The 16,940-nt window shown below is 40.5% G+C and overlaps 1 protein-coding gene across 1 annotated transcript in view; it reads left to right on the forward strand.

Moving 5' to 3' along the window:
* The window catches only part of LOC122813387 (adseverin-like), a 308,408-nt gene that overhangs the window by 161,611 nt on the left and 129,857 nt on the right, over positions 1 to 16,940 (forward strand). Inside the window, exons 10-11 of the mRNA XM_044085682.1 lie at positions 862 to 995; positions 2,841 to 2,931. Coding sequence (XP_043941617.1) covers positions 862 to 995; positions 2,841 to 2,931 — 225 coding nt within the window. The remainder of the gene's footprint in view (positions 1 to 861; positions 996 to 2,840; positions 2,932 to 16,940) is intronic.

Here is a 16,940-nt window from a genome sequence, read left to right on the forward strand (position 1 = left end):
CAGCCTGTTGGATGTGAACACGCATTCATGCATAGGTGACACGGTTAAAATAGAAAACCCAAACACCTCCTCTTGGCTGTTTAAAGTGATGGTCCCTCTTGGCTGGCTCGACCCAGTGACGGGGAACAAATTGGCCAGTTAACCAAGAGAAAGTTTGATGCTTGGCATGAAGTTGAGCAATAAGTAGTTAAAAAAAAGGAAAAACATAGTGGTATGTGAAAATAATAAGTGCACCAAGAAGAAAAGAGTGCAGATTACTCAGTGGTTACATAAGGAAGCATTTTCAGAGTGGGTGCTGGGTGATTAAAGAGCCTTCCTGAAGAGGATATAGAGTGAAAACGAGAAAGGAATGCAATAATTTGGTAATGCACTGCATACTTTTTTTATCCTAGGACCTGAAGCTTCTTATATACAAAAGGAATTCATACTGATCTTAGTGAATCAATGTTACCTGCTGTTTGTGTTTACATTTTTTGAAGTCTGTGCTTGCATATTGATTAAATAGTTTTCTTTATTAAACAAACTAGTCAGAAAGAATTCTTGAAAGGGTAGGCATCAAATCTATTTTAGTCATTACCAGATATTAATCCATACATACTTGAAAACTGACCATTTTATGTTGTGTTTTCAGTATCAATGCTAAGTGGTACCTGCAAAATCTGCTATTGCAAATCCTGAACAGATCACTGCATTTTAAGACAGATATAATTTTAACCCGTATGGTATCATTTTGAACTTACATTTGTTTTGTGCTTGTCTGATTTTTATAGAATCTGCTTAAGGTTCAAATGTGCTTTGATATTCAAAAATCATGCCTACTCTTCAATTTTATCACTGTATTCTTTTATTTTCTTTCTACAGATTTGGAGAATTGAAGATGGCGATAAAAAGCCAGTTCCTCCATCTTCATATGGGCAGTTCTATGGCGGCGACTGCTACCTCATTTTGTATACTTACAAAGGCAACAAGGGAGAACAACATTTTATTTATATTTGGTAAGCATCACTTAATTTCTCTTTTGAAATATAGTTGCAAATTTGAATGCATCTGTAAATATAATTCAATTGTTACAAAACATATTTACATAAGGCTTTCATTACACAAAAACTGCATTTTACCTGAACAGATACTTAGGTCATTTAGTTCCCCTCTCGTCAGTAATAAAATAAACTGTGCCTGCTGAAATCTGATTTACTACAAATATACGGCATCATCACTCCTTTTGTTTAACCAAATACAATGTGTTTCTGAGTAGTTCTCAATGAAAGGAATTAAGTCTTGAATGGGTGTTGCAGTACATTCTGACAAGAATCCAGAAATGTGGTCACATATAATACACAAAGTGTTTATACCAATTGGAATTTAGAATCCCAATATGCCATAGCACAATCCAAGAGAGTGGCAGGTGAAGTATGGCTGTTAATTCCCTCATTTTTCCTTCCATGTCCCTCACTTCCCCAGAAACACTATTTATATAGTCTGATAGCCTCCACAGTCATGACTCTGGTGACACTCATGCTTTAAGCTCCCATTTACCACCTTTAATGCAGATAAAAATATCTGTTAATTGCCAGTGTTGCAACAAATCTGGTAGTTACTCCTGATACAGAAGTTCTGTGTATCAGTCATGCATCATTACTGTCCTTGAACTTTAGCCTTAACTTTACCTTTTTCATGACCCCTATTCTACTAATTCATACTTTATTGGGATAGGAGCGCTCAAAAATGAAGTATTCTGCAGGCAAGTGCTCCCAAACCCTAATAAATACACCAAAAAAATAACTGGAATAAGGGCCAACTTGACGATAAAAAGAAAAAAGTTTATTAAATACACAGTATCTTAGCTCTTTCACCTTCGACTTGAAGGCATCATCAGAGATAAAAACTGCAAGTTATGGTCAAGATAAAATACACCTTTTAGTACATGACCAATCAGAATTCAGATACATTTGTTGAAGCTGATTGCCTCAAGTTACACTGTTAGCTGCCAGCAAGCAGAGCTAGTAAAAATGTGTTGTTCGTTAAACAGTAACAAATACTGAAATATATTAAAACACTTGAAAAAAAAGCAAAACACTTCAAAGAAAAAATTTGATTACTATAATCTTTGTAAGAATTTCAGAATTTCAGAATCTCTGCTTGACAATTTTTCACTAGTGCTGTAGCATGGTCTACTGAAAAGATGAGCTGGGGAAGTTAAAAGGTAGTTAAGAACATTGTAAAAACCAGGCACTCTAAAGGCAGCCAGCAAGCTTATTTTGGGGAAACAAGTTGAGTAGAGGGAAGAGCATACCTCTCAACAATATCCCTGATTTTAACTCACATTTTAGCTCTGTCCCTCTTAATCAATCTTAAAACTGGTGATGTTTGGATAAAAGGTGGTTAAATAATGACAATTACAGGTATAGAGTTATAGATGTCTGTTTCAGAAAATGTAAATTAATTTGAATGTGTCTTATTCTGTCAATGCCTCAGGTTAATCCTAATAATATTTTAAGTGTCTATGATTGTCCCTGATTATTTCTGGATTTCTCTTTGATTCATTGAGAGCCATGGCAGAGAGAGATAACCATTGTGTGACTTGTTTCTTCTTCAACATAGTAACAGAATCTCATTTTTCAGTATGCTGAACTCTTTATTCCACAGTTCTGTTTGTGTGTCACTAATACATGTATATATGTATGCACACACACACACACACACACACACACACACACACACACACACACACACACACACACACACACACACACACACACACACACACATGCTTCTTGTTCATGTATCTGTTACTGTTTAAGCTTTGTTAAAATCTTAAATAAAGCATTTTGTCCTTGTAGGCAGGGACAAAAAGCTACACGTGATGAACTGACAGCATCTGCATTCATGGCAGTGCAGCTGGATGACTCTTATGGTGGACTACCTGTTCAGGTAGGAATATAGAAGGAAATCGATTTTTAAGTGCTACAACAATGTACTCTTGATTTAGACTGTACCTGATCTTGAGACTTTGATTTTGTGTTATAAGTTAAGATCCTAATATACATTTTTATATTCCTTTTGTACTCAATTCTTTGTTAGGGAGCATGACAGTCAAGTAACATATTTCTTTAAAGCACTTTGCAGGTAAAACTAACATAAGTTGCAAAAGTCTGGGGGATTGAGAATGAAATTGATTAGTACGTGTCTTAAATGTACAGTCACATATTTCTCTAGTACAAGTCCAGTTGGGAGCTAAATGGATTAGTTGTGATTAATTTCATTTCTGTGTAAGCAGATATTTTTCTGTTAATAACATGAAATCTGTTTGTTATCGCAGAGCACTAACTGTCCACCTACAAGCCTTGAGTCAAAATAGGGGCACAGTTTAATGTTTACCCATCACCAAAATGGTAGTCAAAAAACAGCTGAAAATTCTGGTTTTCAAAAATTAATATAGATCTAATATTTTGAGGAGGAATAAATGAAAAATTTTCTTACCTTTTTGCAGACAGCGAGTCGACTTTGGAGTTTGTTATATAATTTGTAGGCTGTTGGAGGAGTGGGCTTTAGGAATTAAACTTTTTACAGGATTATGATTGGGTCTCCAATCATACCTCCCAACCGTACCGAATTACTTGGTTTTTACAGAGTTTTGGGGTCCAAATAATGGGGTGCCACGATTCCCAAGTGGCACCCCTTCATTTCCAATTTCTTTTTCAGTTTGTTTATTTTTTTCACTATTTCAGCTGACATCATCACATGCGCAATGACATCAGCACTGTCAGGGCTACCAGCCTATCAGAATTGAGCTCAAGGGCTCACATGCATGCATTTCCGGCTGGGCACTCAAGGGCTGTTCAAATGCTCTGCGAGTGGGAACAGTTATCAGCTGCAAATGATCACTGGGAACGGAATTTGGACATTATTCTGGCAAGGTTTTGTATTTCATGAATGGACATTATTCTGGCAAAGGACGTGATGAACGGACATTGGCAGGCAAGGACAAATGTTTTCTATTTTCAGAAACAAACAGTTTGTTATTTTAAATCTGGCAGGCAGGATGAACAGAACAAAAGGTTTTCTTTTGTGTGTGCTTGTGTCTGTGTGTGTGTGTGTGTGTGTGTGTGTGTGTGTGTGTGTGTGTGTGTGTGTGTGTGTGAGAGACACATACCTGAACAACTCACATTATTAAAAATAAATAAATAAGTTAAGCGAACCACATTTCCTGACCGCGTACAATGCTAGTCTTTATTTAATGCTTTGTGCAAAACTAGTCCATAAAAATGAAATGTTGGGCAAAATAATCTGCTGTAGTTTTACTCCAATGGGCATAACTTTCTCATGCCCCATGTTACTACAAACATTAAAACAACAAACATTTCAGACCCTTGACAGTCATCTAATAATCAAAATAGCTGCAGCAGCCCTTAAACAACACATTCTTTAAATGGCATTAACTTTTACAGCAAAGGGTAACAAGTAATGAAACAAAATTGAAATGTAAATACTTCTGACAAAAAGATCACTCCAGTAGTCGGGAGTATACTTCACACACACAACAACTTAATCTGTTTCATCAACAATGTCTATGCTGCTGAATGTGAAACTCTAGTAGTGGAGATAAAACACTTCTTTCTTTAGTCACTGTAGAAAAAAAATATGTAAGTGGTCCCTGCCTCATCTGAAATTCCAACGGATTTCAGGATCCAAACCCAAGATGCCTTCAGCCCTGAGTTGATAAAAAGTAAGATCCAACTTTTAAACAGAAACTGCATAAAATCAACCCAAGTGTAAGACAGAGCAGTGAACTGGTAAACACAAGCACTTTTCTAAAGGGGAAAAAACTAAAAACTATCCCACCTCAAAAAATGGACTTATTTGCACTCTCAAGCTAAACACATGTGGCAGCAAATCCTTCCTTAAAAATCAAAAAGGGTTCACCCTGGTACTGAAAAGTACATGGTGCAGGATAATGGCTTATCCTACAATGAAAACATGCATTTAGTCATAAATAATTGGACTTTCCCTTTTAACACAGTAAAAGACACCTGTCAGAAAAGTTCAACTGACACAAAAAACAGCTCTAAAAAACATATGACATACAAACCCAAAGAAGTGTCTGCAATCCTTCCTTCCATACTACAACCACTAAAGCCGACTAAAAGCGTAATGCTCAGCATAGTGCATCCGAGATTATCCAAGTGCAACTAACTCTGGACAAATTCCAATGCCTTGGATCAACTTACCCACACCCCCACCAGGGGCAGCAATATCCTAGACCTGGTCATTACCAACATGGGTGAATGGTGTTCCACACCAAAGGTTAGTTCCTCATTAGTGAGATCTGACCACAAGCTAATCACCCTAGACATCCACATCCCACCCCCACCTCCCGTTAGGGAAACCAACGTAAAAAATTTCTCCAAAGCCAACTTCACGCTTCTTAAAACAGAAGTGGCAAACTTCACGACACCCATGCAGATGGACAACTGAGGTACGACTGCTGAATCCTGCACAAATGCACTTTATAAGCACTTACACGAGTGCATGGCTCATGCTATCCCTAACAGAACCAAGATGCTATCCTCCAAAAAAAAAGGAAGGCAATCTGGTGGTCCCCTGCCATAAACAAACTCTACAACAGAAGAAAGAAACTGTTGCGAAAAAGAGTAAAATCCCATGGTTGGAGGAACTCCCTGGTCAGCCTCAGTAAGAAGGTGAGATCCCTCATAAAATCCTCCAAAGCTAGTTATGAAAACAAAATCGTCACTGATTGTAAAGACAACCACAAAGCATTCTATAGCTATGTCAAGAATCTCAATGGCAACACTCAGATCTGGTCTGAGTTACAGCACAATGGCACTAAATATACAGAACCAACTGATATTGCCAATATCCTGGCAGATAGGTTCAGTGCTAACTTTACCCCCCCCCCTTTCACGCCCTAAAGGGCCCATCTCTATACCAGAAGAATGCAAAGTTCCTGTAATCACAGCTGGACAGGTAAAAACCACACTCTCCAAAGCCAAGACACAACATTGGACCTGACAACATCCCAGGCTGCATTTTACATGAACTACAGAATGAACTGGCACCCCACCTAAGCACCATGTTCAATCATAGCCTCACCTCAGGCCTTGTGTCCACTGAATGACACACGGCGATGGTTATCCCACTCCTCAAAGGGGGAGCCACCACGGGCCCTGGGAACTACTGCCCCATTAGCCTAATGAGCCTGGTCTGCAAGGCCATGGAACTTTATCATCATGGAACTTATAAACAAAGACATTGGTAGTCTCCAAACTCTGGACCCCACCCAGTTTGGGTTTGTAAAAGGCAGATCATGTCTCCTAAACCTGATAGACATCTTTGAAGCAGTCACCAAAGCAGTAGTCGAGGGTAAGGTGGTTCACACAGCCTATCTAAATCTTGCCAAGGCTTTTGACACCATGCCCAACTCTGGAATTATTGATAAACTCAATAAATTAGGTATACATCCCTATGTCACAAGATGGGTTGCCAACTGGCTCACTGACAGAACCCACACTATGAAAGTAGCAGACTCCAAATCCGGCTTCAGACCAGTGACAAGTGGAGTACCACAGGTTTCAGTCCTGGGTCCTCTCCAGTTTGGTATCTACTTTTCCGAAGTACAGGCAGACACAGAAGGTCTTTGGCTAACAAAGTTTGCAGATGACTGCAAACTAGGAGCCATAATCGAAACTCCTAACAATGCGGACATCCTACAAAAGGGCCTCACTGAGCCAGATGCCTGGTGTCAAAGCCATGGCCTCAAGCTTAATGCCAAAAAGTGCACTGTCATCCCCTTTGGTAAAAACTCTGTACCCATGAGCTACCACATAGGTGGTAGACTAATTAATACTGAAAGTGTGATAAGAGACCTTGGGACACAGGTGGACAGTAGTCTCTCCTTTGATAATCACATCACCACAGTAGTCAGGAAATCCTTCTAAGTGGCACACCTCATCACAAAAGATTTCTCATCCAGGAAAAAAGAGGTTATTATTCCCCTCTACTCGTCACTCATTAGACCCATTATAGAGTACAACGCCCCTTTTGGTATGTACCTCATAAGACATCTACAACAACTGGAAAGGCCACAGAAATACCTCACAAAGAGGATTACCAGTCTCAAACAGATGCCCTATGCAGACCGTCTCAAAAAACTCCAGCTTTACTCTGTCGCATATCGCCTACTGAGAGGCGATCTCTGCCTAACATACAAAGCTATGTCAAACCCAGAGCTGTTGGACATGCTCCACTTAAAGAAATCCCAGTCCCTCCGAGCTACATGCTCTAGGGACCTAAACCTTGTCACCACAATAAAAAGAACATGCTGGAGGGATAGATTCCTGTCCCAGAGACTTCTCATACTCTGGAACAAACTACCTATCTATATTAAAGAAAGCTCCTCGTTAGCACTCATCAATAAAAATCTTGATGATTGGATGGGAAATAGGAAATTCACCCTGGAGATCACCTCTGTGGCTCTGCTCGACAGGGGCACAGGAAAATAATTTTCTTGGGTGGCGAAAGCCAGGGTACCTTTTTGGCTAGGCTTATATAGGCCCTAGGGCCAATAGCCTAGTACCTACCTATGAACCTATGAAAAGTTACAAGCTATCACCGAATCAAAACTCCTTTGGGTTTATTATTGTATGGCTACCATTTCACTCATTTTAACATGCTATTGTTCTAATAGCTTAGATGCAAACAGCGATAAATATGAAGCAACACGCATTTAAAGACTTTATTTCTTCAATTACTTTGGACAAATGTTTTTATTTGTTATAACACCACAAAGAAAAAAATAAGCAATATTACCTCCTACAGAGAAAGGGAATCAGTTCAATGCATAGGCTCACTAGGTACTTAGCGCATAGGTTTTTATTCAAACTGGAGGTAGGTAGTTGGACTGCCACCCACCTTTAAATTATAGCGTGTATTCCCCAATTAAAAGAATTCCAAAACAAGAGGTCAGTACATACAGAAGAAACAAATAAAGCCTGTTTAATCTGAGTAAAGCGACACACAAAATAAACTAATTCAAGTCTTCTCCAGGTTAATTTTAGCAGTTCACCAAAACAGCTGTTTGCTTATATTTTTCTACTTTTTTATTGTTTACCATATATCCTTTATTTACTGCTATCGTCAACATGAGTGAGCTGTCAATGACTGTGAGACAACCAAACAGAAACTCTGCCTCTTACACAGGATTCCCCAAGTGATTACGGCATAGAAAGGTTTGTTTAATAGTACGCATTTCATTTGTGTAAGTTACTGTCTATCACAGTTACCTATTATATTGTCGACATGAGAATAGAGAAAGTGCAGAATGTTGAACGGGTAAATGGAAATCTTCGTAAGGGGAGATTTCCATTTACTTCAATGTAGTGCGGTCTCAGAGTTGGTATATTTAAGTAACGAGTGGTGTGGGGGGTGCAGGGGGGCTTGCCCCCCTGCCTACACCCTTTAGATTTTCTTTTTTTTTTAATTTATTTTTTCCTGAACATTCAAAATTTTAATGGTTCGATCATTAAAGGTCGACCTTTAGTAATTCGAACCATTAAACTTTCGATGTTCTAATATAGACCCGTCTATCACACATCTTTGTAACCATGGTAGGATTCACGTTTGCCTTACGCAATTGTAACATAAGCAAATATTGCAAATAAAATTTATCCTACAGGCAGTAGCATACAGATTTGGATGCTTTACTGCTATTGCCACACACTGTTGTGTGGAACTAGGCAGTGCAAAGGTCAGGCATAACAAAACCTGCTCAAGTGGTGTCAGTACAGGGTTACCACCTTTTGAAATGTCCAAAGTGAGTCTTTTTTTTTTTTTTTGTAGAAATATGAGATTTTGCAGGACAAAACATACTACGGGCCAAGAAGATAGCTTACATTTTTTGCCCAAATACAAGCATATTATTGTAGCATTTGAGTTGCTCATGCTGATTAATAAAACATTTAGGTGTTTCAGATGTCAAAATAACTAGTTTTGCAACTATTAAGGGAAACTTAGGAAATATTTTTTGTCCTAAAATCTCAGGACATTTGTTACCTTTTATTTGTTTCAGGACACAACTGCCCAAAGAGGGACAGGTGGTAATCCTATGTCAGAATGTTCTTAATTACAAACCCAATGAAATTCAGTACTATCCATATTTTGGTTGTCTGTTCTTCAGTTTGCTTTTGAAAGTCAATATCCCACAATTCCATTGGAACGGGTGGGGTTACATAATTATATATGCAAATTTTATGTTAATCAGTGAACAGATTTGCACCTATTTTTCATGGGCCTTTGTCCAGATTTTTAATGTTTCCAGGTTGAGTGGTATGTCTCCAATCATAACTAGTTTATTATATGTTTTGAGATATGTATTGCAAGAAATTCTTGATATTCGTGTCAACAACACTTAACTCTGGTTACAATTTGCTCCATGTACTGCTAGTTACAGAAAAATAAAAAAGAGTCGGGCTTTCAAAGCCTTTGGAAGTCAGTAAAGTGTTTTGTATTGTCACACAATAGGCAGAATTTAGGTGCCCCTCTGCAGAAGTAATGGTTTTAAAAGCTGTCAAACACTTAATTCTGCTGCATGTTGTACTTATAAAAAACTGTTTTACCCTCTCTCATTACTGTTTGCCAGTTAGCACTGTCTACTGTTAGTTCCTTGTTCAAGACACCATCTTAATGGTGCTTTTGTGTTCTTAACAAGCTTTTGCTAAGCACGACTAAGCATTGTTCATATTGGGTTTTGCTCTAGGGACATCCTTAACAAGCTTATCTTTTTCCACATTTTGGAGTGAAATGGTGACACTAGTTTTATTATTTATTTTTTGAGAACAGAATTTTCAATACATTTTATCAGAACCCAGGAGAACCAGTCTGAGTAAATGTTTACAAGAAAAGGAAAGAAAAACTAAGGCCAGGATTCAGAAACAGGCCTGGCAGTGAGCAGTAAGACTGTGGCAAAAATGGCCTTTTGGCATGATCTGGAAACCAGAGTCTTGGGATTTCTGCGTCAGATGCTGTCGCTTCTTCCATGATGTCAGGTCGTCAGGGGTATAAAACATGCAGCCGATGCCATTACATCAGTCTTTCTTGCCGTGCAGTGCCCGAAGCAGAAGCACTTCACAAGTGCCAATCGGCTGCCTCCTAAAATATTAATTTTTGAGTTACAGATCTGAAGTCTTCCAAAAGATAAGTACCCCGTTGGGGATCCTTTTTTCTTGCTCTAACCGATGTCAGAAAAAAGTCAGAATTGTCTTGCCTGTAGAAAGCAAATACCTCATAGAGATTTTTATTCTTACTGCATCACCCGTTTAGGCTCAGAACACGACATCCCTCGCTGTTGGTTTTGTGTCTTGTTCAATGCCCGAACTATTCTTCATTGGGCAGTTTTTGTAGCTAAATATTTTCACTTTCGATCTCCGTACTCTGAAATGGCTTTGTTAAGCCATCCGGCTACCAATCTTCTGAAAAAATGTAAGGATAAAGACAGAGACAGACCGCATAGGTCCAAAACTGCCGATGACGCTTCCGTTAAGCTAGTTGCCAGTCTGCTGGTACTCAGTGAGGCACTTTTGCAGCCCCTGATACCCGCTTCTACAGATTCGCAGGCCTCTACTGAGACCCATTTGGAGTAAGGTATGCCATGAGATGCTTCTTCAACTATGGAACCTGCGGATGTCTCTACCTTGGATGGGTCCGGAGCCACTGTGCAGGCACCAGCTTCTGAGGGTGTATTCAGGCCTACCAATTTTCATATTAAACTGACGACTTTGTTTCAAGCCAAAAATACCAAATTTTTCCAGCCTAAAGTTCACACTATGTCGAGGAAACCAACGACCAAAGCACTTTCACAGGCCCATGGTCATCAAAAGCAAATGATTAGAATGGCTGATGACCTTATTACCTTAATTAGGGGAAGCCAGCCTTCCCCTTCCAAGAGACCTAGAACTGATTTTCCTTATGATTCTTTGGATCAAGAATCTGATATCTCTGTTTGTTCTGATTACCAGGACATTCCCTTATCTACCTGTGAGGATTCCGATGCAGAGGATTCCATTTTCTCTGCTTCCCCTCCAGAAGATTTTACTTTTGGTGAAGCCCTGCATACCCTTAGGGAACATTTCTGCTGGGAAATCCAAGACTACTCTCAGTCTAAAAAGAGACTGAGAGAATTTTTAAACCTGCCTCAGCATAGGTCTCTAGCTATCCCTCCTATTCTGGAGGTTGTAGATGATGTTTTCTTGGAATCCAGCCTTACCCCAGATACCTTGCCCCCAGCTCCCAGGAAACCAGACAGGTACTATAGAGTACCTGACTCTCACAAATTCCTTTTCAAGAATCCTGCTGCAGATCCAGAGACCATTTCCCAAGGGCCAAAAGGCATTAAGGCTACTACTGCCAAGAATCCCACCCCTTCTGACAGGGACTCTAGGGCTTTAGACAGATGGGGTAAGAAGGTAGACACCTCTGCTACTCTGGCCATTAGGGCTTTAAATTGCCAGTTTCATATGCTAAAGTATCAGCAGCATATTATGGGGCTTATTAAACAGAAAATGATGTTGATTCCTGACTGTACTGAACAGAAAGACTTACAAGAGTTAATGCATTCTGCTGACCAAGTTGGTAAACATACTTTGCAGTATGGTTTTGATGCTTCAGAGGCATCATGCAGGGCTGCTGTCACTGGGTCTGTTCTGAGAAGGCATGCTTGGCTTAAGGAACAAAACCTGCCAGATCATGTCAAAGCAAAATTACTAGATGCACCCTTAAACCAAGAGCGCCTATTTGGCAATAAAGCAGAAGAAGTCCTTAAAAGAATGGAGGAGAAAGCTAAATCTATGCAAACTGTTACATATTTCTTACAAGTACAGCCACCTAGATTCAGCAGGCATTGGCCTTCAAAGAACTGGTCCTTTCCAGTCCCTTCCAGGCCTTCTCAGTCCAAACCCAGGGGCAGCAGACCACCAAGACTTCAGTCTCAGGTTATGCACAGATCTAAGCAGTGGGGTGCTCCTACGTCTAAATCAGGGAGTAGTAAGCCGCCACCCTATGGTAAAATTACACAATGGCTTATCCTTAACTCTCCCAAACCTTGCCCAAGTACTTGCACCTTTAGAAGGAAAACTTGTCCTGCATGCAAAAAACTGTGAATACATTACCGAAGACAAACAGGTTTTAAACATTGTTTCCCTAGGATACAGATTTCACTTCCACTCACCCCTGACCCAATGTGGATGGCCAGACCTCCCCCCAAACCAGTGGGTGGAGGCCCAAAAGCAAGTACTTTCTCTCCTCAGCATCAAGCCTATTCAACTGGTCCCAGCAGAACAAAGTGGACAAGGCTTTTATTCCAGACTGTTTCTTTTTCCCAGAAAAGAAAACACCTGGCGTCCTATCCTGGATCTGTCTATTCTCAACACCTTCCTGGTGGTGCCAAAATTCAAAATGCTGACTCTCCAACAGCTGCTTCTTATGCTAGCCAAGGATTCCTGGCTTGCAACCCTACACTTAAAAGAAGCTTAGCTGCACATCCCCATAAGGGAATCTTGCAGGAAATACCTACGCTTCAGTACAGGCTCTATGCACTATCAGTTCTCTGCACTTTCCTTTGGCTTATCTACTGTGCCCAGGGTATTCACAAAGTGGCTAGCTCCAGCCATTGCATTTTGCAGGCAGAGAAGTGTTCAGATTTACCCATACTTGGAAGATTGCCTGAATCAGGCGGAAAGTTAGGATTTGCTCTTACAACACCTGGCATTTGTAGACTTCTAACTTCACTGGGGTACACCATCAATGAAAATAAATCACAGCTAGTACCCAGCCAACAGATTGTATTCCTGGCAGCAAACTTGAACACAACTTCCCAGATGGCGTTCTTCACTCCAGAGAAACAAATTTATTTGACAAACAACTTTAGTCTACTGGCCACCAAAACTCAGCTATCTGCAAGAAAAATACTGCAAGCCATGGGGTTCATGGCCTCTTGCATTCTGTTAATTCCATATGCAAGACTGCATATGAGGAAACTTCAAATGTGCCTAAAAAGTCTATGGTGTCAACATTCTCAGGACCTGGAAAGTATGATTCCTATCATTCCTTGCCTAAGGACAGAGTTCCTGTGGTGGGCAGAGGCCTGCAACCACAACAAGGGACTCTGTTTCACTCTAACCCCGGGTCTTTGTTGTCCTCCTTTACATTTATGTGCTTGTGTCTGTCTTTGTTGTCCTCCTTTACATTTAAGTGCTTGTGTCTGTTTGCTGTCCCAGATACTTTGCCTTTTTATCCCTCTAGCAAAGTGCAAGGTAACTGTGGTGACCGAATGTTTTAGAGCAGAAGGGGAGAGGGAGAGACCTGGATTCAGGGTATTGATGTCTCCACCATGTGATTTCTCTTCTCACACATCCCAGAACTAGAATCTGAAAAGATAATAGGTGTTGGTGCTAGTACTAAAGAAACTTCAGATACAATTGTATCTTTCTCATGTTGAGTATTTCCTGAGGTATCATGAGAATCATAAATGCCATGAGACTCAGAATCTCCTGAGGTATTCTCTCCCATGCCCATTAAGGGGACCCAACAGTTGCAGAAGGCATTGCTAACCCCCAGTCCATACTGGCTGTATGTGTAACAACAGAGGGATCAGAGGAAAACCCTGGAATAGTTCTAAATGTAGATATATTTTTCCTGTGGAAGAAAAGCTGCTTGTACTGAGGTTCTTTTGGAATTCCATCCTACATATGAGAGCTTTCACCAAAGAGAGAGATTCCTGACACTTTGAAAATATGGAAAATGTGGATACCATGTAGCCTGCAATGTGCTATAACTGGAACTAGACACTTTGTGAATACTTTTGAGGTAGTGGATAGCCCAAAGTGTAAGGCAGAGAATGGATAATATGATCCAGACACATAAAACCTTAAGAAACACCTGAAGCCTTAATGGATAGGAATGTGATGATAAGTATCTTTAAAATCTAAGGTCACCAAAAATCTCAAATGGGGAAGAAGGGATAATAGATTATGTTGTGAAAGGATCTTGAACTTGGGCGCTATCACAAACTGGTTTAAGAAAAAGGTCCATTACTGATCTTCAGGCATTTTCTTTTTTTTTTGCCATCAGAAACATTCTTGAATGAAAACCTCTTCCCCACTGGGAAAAAGGAACTATTTCTGTTATCCCCCTCATGATAAATCATGTGCTTCAGAACAGGAGGGAACAGAGGTGTTTGGACTGGGGATGTTCATAGGTTGGTACTAGGCTATCTGCCCTAGGGCCTATACAAGCCTAGCCATAACAATTCCCTGGCTATTTCTTCCCACGATATTTACTTCTCTGGACCCCTGTCTTGCAGGGCGACTGATGTGATCCCTGGTGTGAATTTCCTATCTCCCATCCAATCGTCAAGGTTCCTTTTGAAGAGGGATAAAGAGGGGCTCTGCTTGACATGTTTGGGCATAATTACCTGCAAAGGAGGGATCTCTTCCCATTGAGTCAGTCTCAGAACCCATTTGTTTGAAACAACCTGTTCCCAAAGACAGAGAAATGTATTTATTTATTTATTTATTTAACTTTGTTTACTGGTAGTGTCCGATTGAGCTAAAAAAGGCTCGTTTTCAGCAGAGGCCCAGGGAGAAAAGCTCCAAATTACAGTTACAAAAACGGTATAAGCATAGAACATAAAATTATAAAACAAGAAGTTACAATATGCATATTGAATTGAGATGGTGTAAAAGACAGAAATATAGGAAAACAGTGGACAAGAGTTTACAAAATAATTAAAAATACATATTGAATTGAGATAACATAACACAGAGGTATAAGTAATGCAGTAGGATTGTAAGTCAAACATATTACACATTATAATAGCGATTGGCTTTGAAAGCAAGAACTTTTAGAAAAAATATATTAATGTATTTCTGCCTGGGAATGGGATGATATCCTCACTAGAATTAAGCAATTATAGTAAAAGAAATAGTAAAATAAGCTGGACATACGATGGAAGGGATAAGAGACTGTCAGGGTGGGAGGTGGGAGAAGGCCCCTTACATACTCATTCTGACCTTTTTGGCTGTCCTTTGTTTTGGGGAGTTCCTGCTTTCTTTTAGGGAACCTCCCCACCACTGATTTTTAATCTCTGCTTACCAGCATATTACTGAGACTGTTTTGTTTTGTTTCTTGATGCAGTTGGACAAGGGAGTAAAATTTAGAAAGGGAGGAATAAAAAAAAATGAGAGGTTCCCTGTATATCAGCTTAACCCTCTCATCACATTTTTGACAACCTTTGCAGCAGTGGGACCAAAATCTCTTACCGAAACTGAATTTTTACATCTTCTCAGAGGTTCTGAGAATGAAACTCACTGGGGTACACCATAAATGAAAAGAAGTCTCACCTAGTACCCTGCCAACAAATTGTATTCCTGGGAGCAAGCTTGAATACAACTTCCCAGATGGCTTTCCTCACTCCAGAGAAACAAGTTTATTTGACAACCTACTTCAAACTACTGGCCACAAAGACCCAGCTATCTGCAAAGAAAATTCTGCAAACCCTGGAAGACTGCATATGAGGAAACTGCAATGGTATCTAAAAAGCCTATGGTGTCAACATTCTCAGGACCTGGAATCAATGATTCCTATCATTCCTTGTATAAAGACAGTGTTCCTTTGGTGGGCAGAGGCTTGCTACCATAACAAGAGGCTCCCTTTCACTATACCCCCTGCCGCCCAAACCCTAACAACAGATGCATCAGACTATGCATGGGGGGGCTCACTTGGCAGGGCAGTGCATTCGGGGCAAATGGAACCCGAGACAGATGCACCTGCGTATCAACCAAAAAGAAATGTTAGCTGTACAGAATTCTCTGACAGCCTTCAAGGACCACATTCTTCCATGACAATTATTAGTAAAGACAGACAACACCACAGTTATGTGGTACATAAACAAGCAGGGGGGAACCCACTCGTACCCTCTCTGCAGACTAGTCATGGCTCTGTAGAACACAGCCTTAAGCTACCAACTGCACCTACAAGCTCAATTCTTGCCAGGCAAGCTAAATTCACTGGCAGACTACCTAAACAAAAGTCTCATGGACCCACATGAATGGAAACTGGAACCAAAAATATTCAACCTCTTGAGGAACAAATGGGGGACCCCAGAGACAGACCTGTTTGCCTCCCCTCAGAACTACCAATTAGACAAATTCTGCACAAGGGCTTCCCACAGTCAAGTTTGGAAAGTGGATGCCCAGTCCTTTACCTGGGAAAGCCTCTCAGTTTATGCCTTTGCCCTCTGCCTCTCCTCTCGAAGTTTCCGCTAAAGATCAAACAGGACAAACCAAGGACAATACTGATTGCACCAGACTGGCCACGCCAGCACTGGTACCCCCTCTTTTGCAGTATGACACTGCTGGAACCATGGTACCTGCCTCAGACCCCCTTCCCTGCAGTCCCAGCAGGCGGGCCAGATTCTGCACCCTCAGCTTCAAACCCTGAACCTTGCAGCCTGGTTAATTCCTTGAGCTCTCCAATAGCATCCCTCAGCAAGCAGGTGCTGGATGTCATTATGGAGGCAAGGAGGCCTAGTACTAGAAAATACTAGTCTGAAAAGTGGAAAAGATACTGTTCCTGGAGCCAGTCTCATGGGATGGGCACAACGGTGCCCAGTTTACCTATTATTCTTCAGTACTTAACAGAAATGCTTCACAGGGGCCTATCCTTCTCGTCTATTAAAATTCATGCCTCTGCTATTTCAGCACATTATAATATTGAAGCACCCCTCTTCTCTCACCACCTGCTAAAGCAATTCCTCAGAGGGGCCAAAAATTTAAGACCCCCCAGGAGAGTCCCTACTCCTGCCTGGAACCTTAACTTTGTATTGGAAAAGCTCACTCTCCCTCCTTTTGAGCCAGCTGCAACTGCAGAGT

Source organism: Protopterus annectens, chromosome 10.part0, assembly GCF_019279795.1.
Source record: "Protopterus annectens isolate FY-2018-M chromosome 10.part0, PAN1.0, whole genome shotgun sequence".
NCBI lineage: Eukaryota > Metazoa > Chordata > Ceratodontiformes > Protopteridae > Protopterus > Protopterus annectens.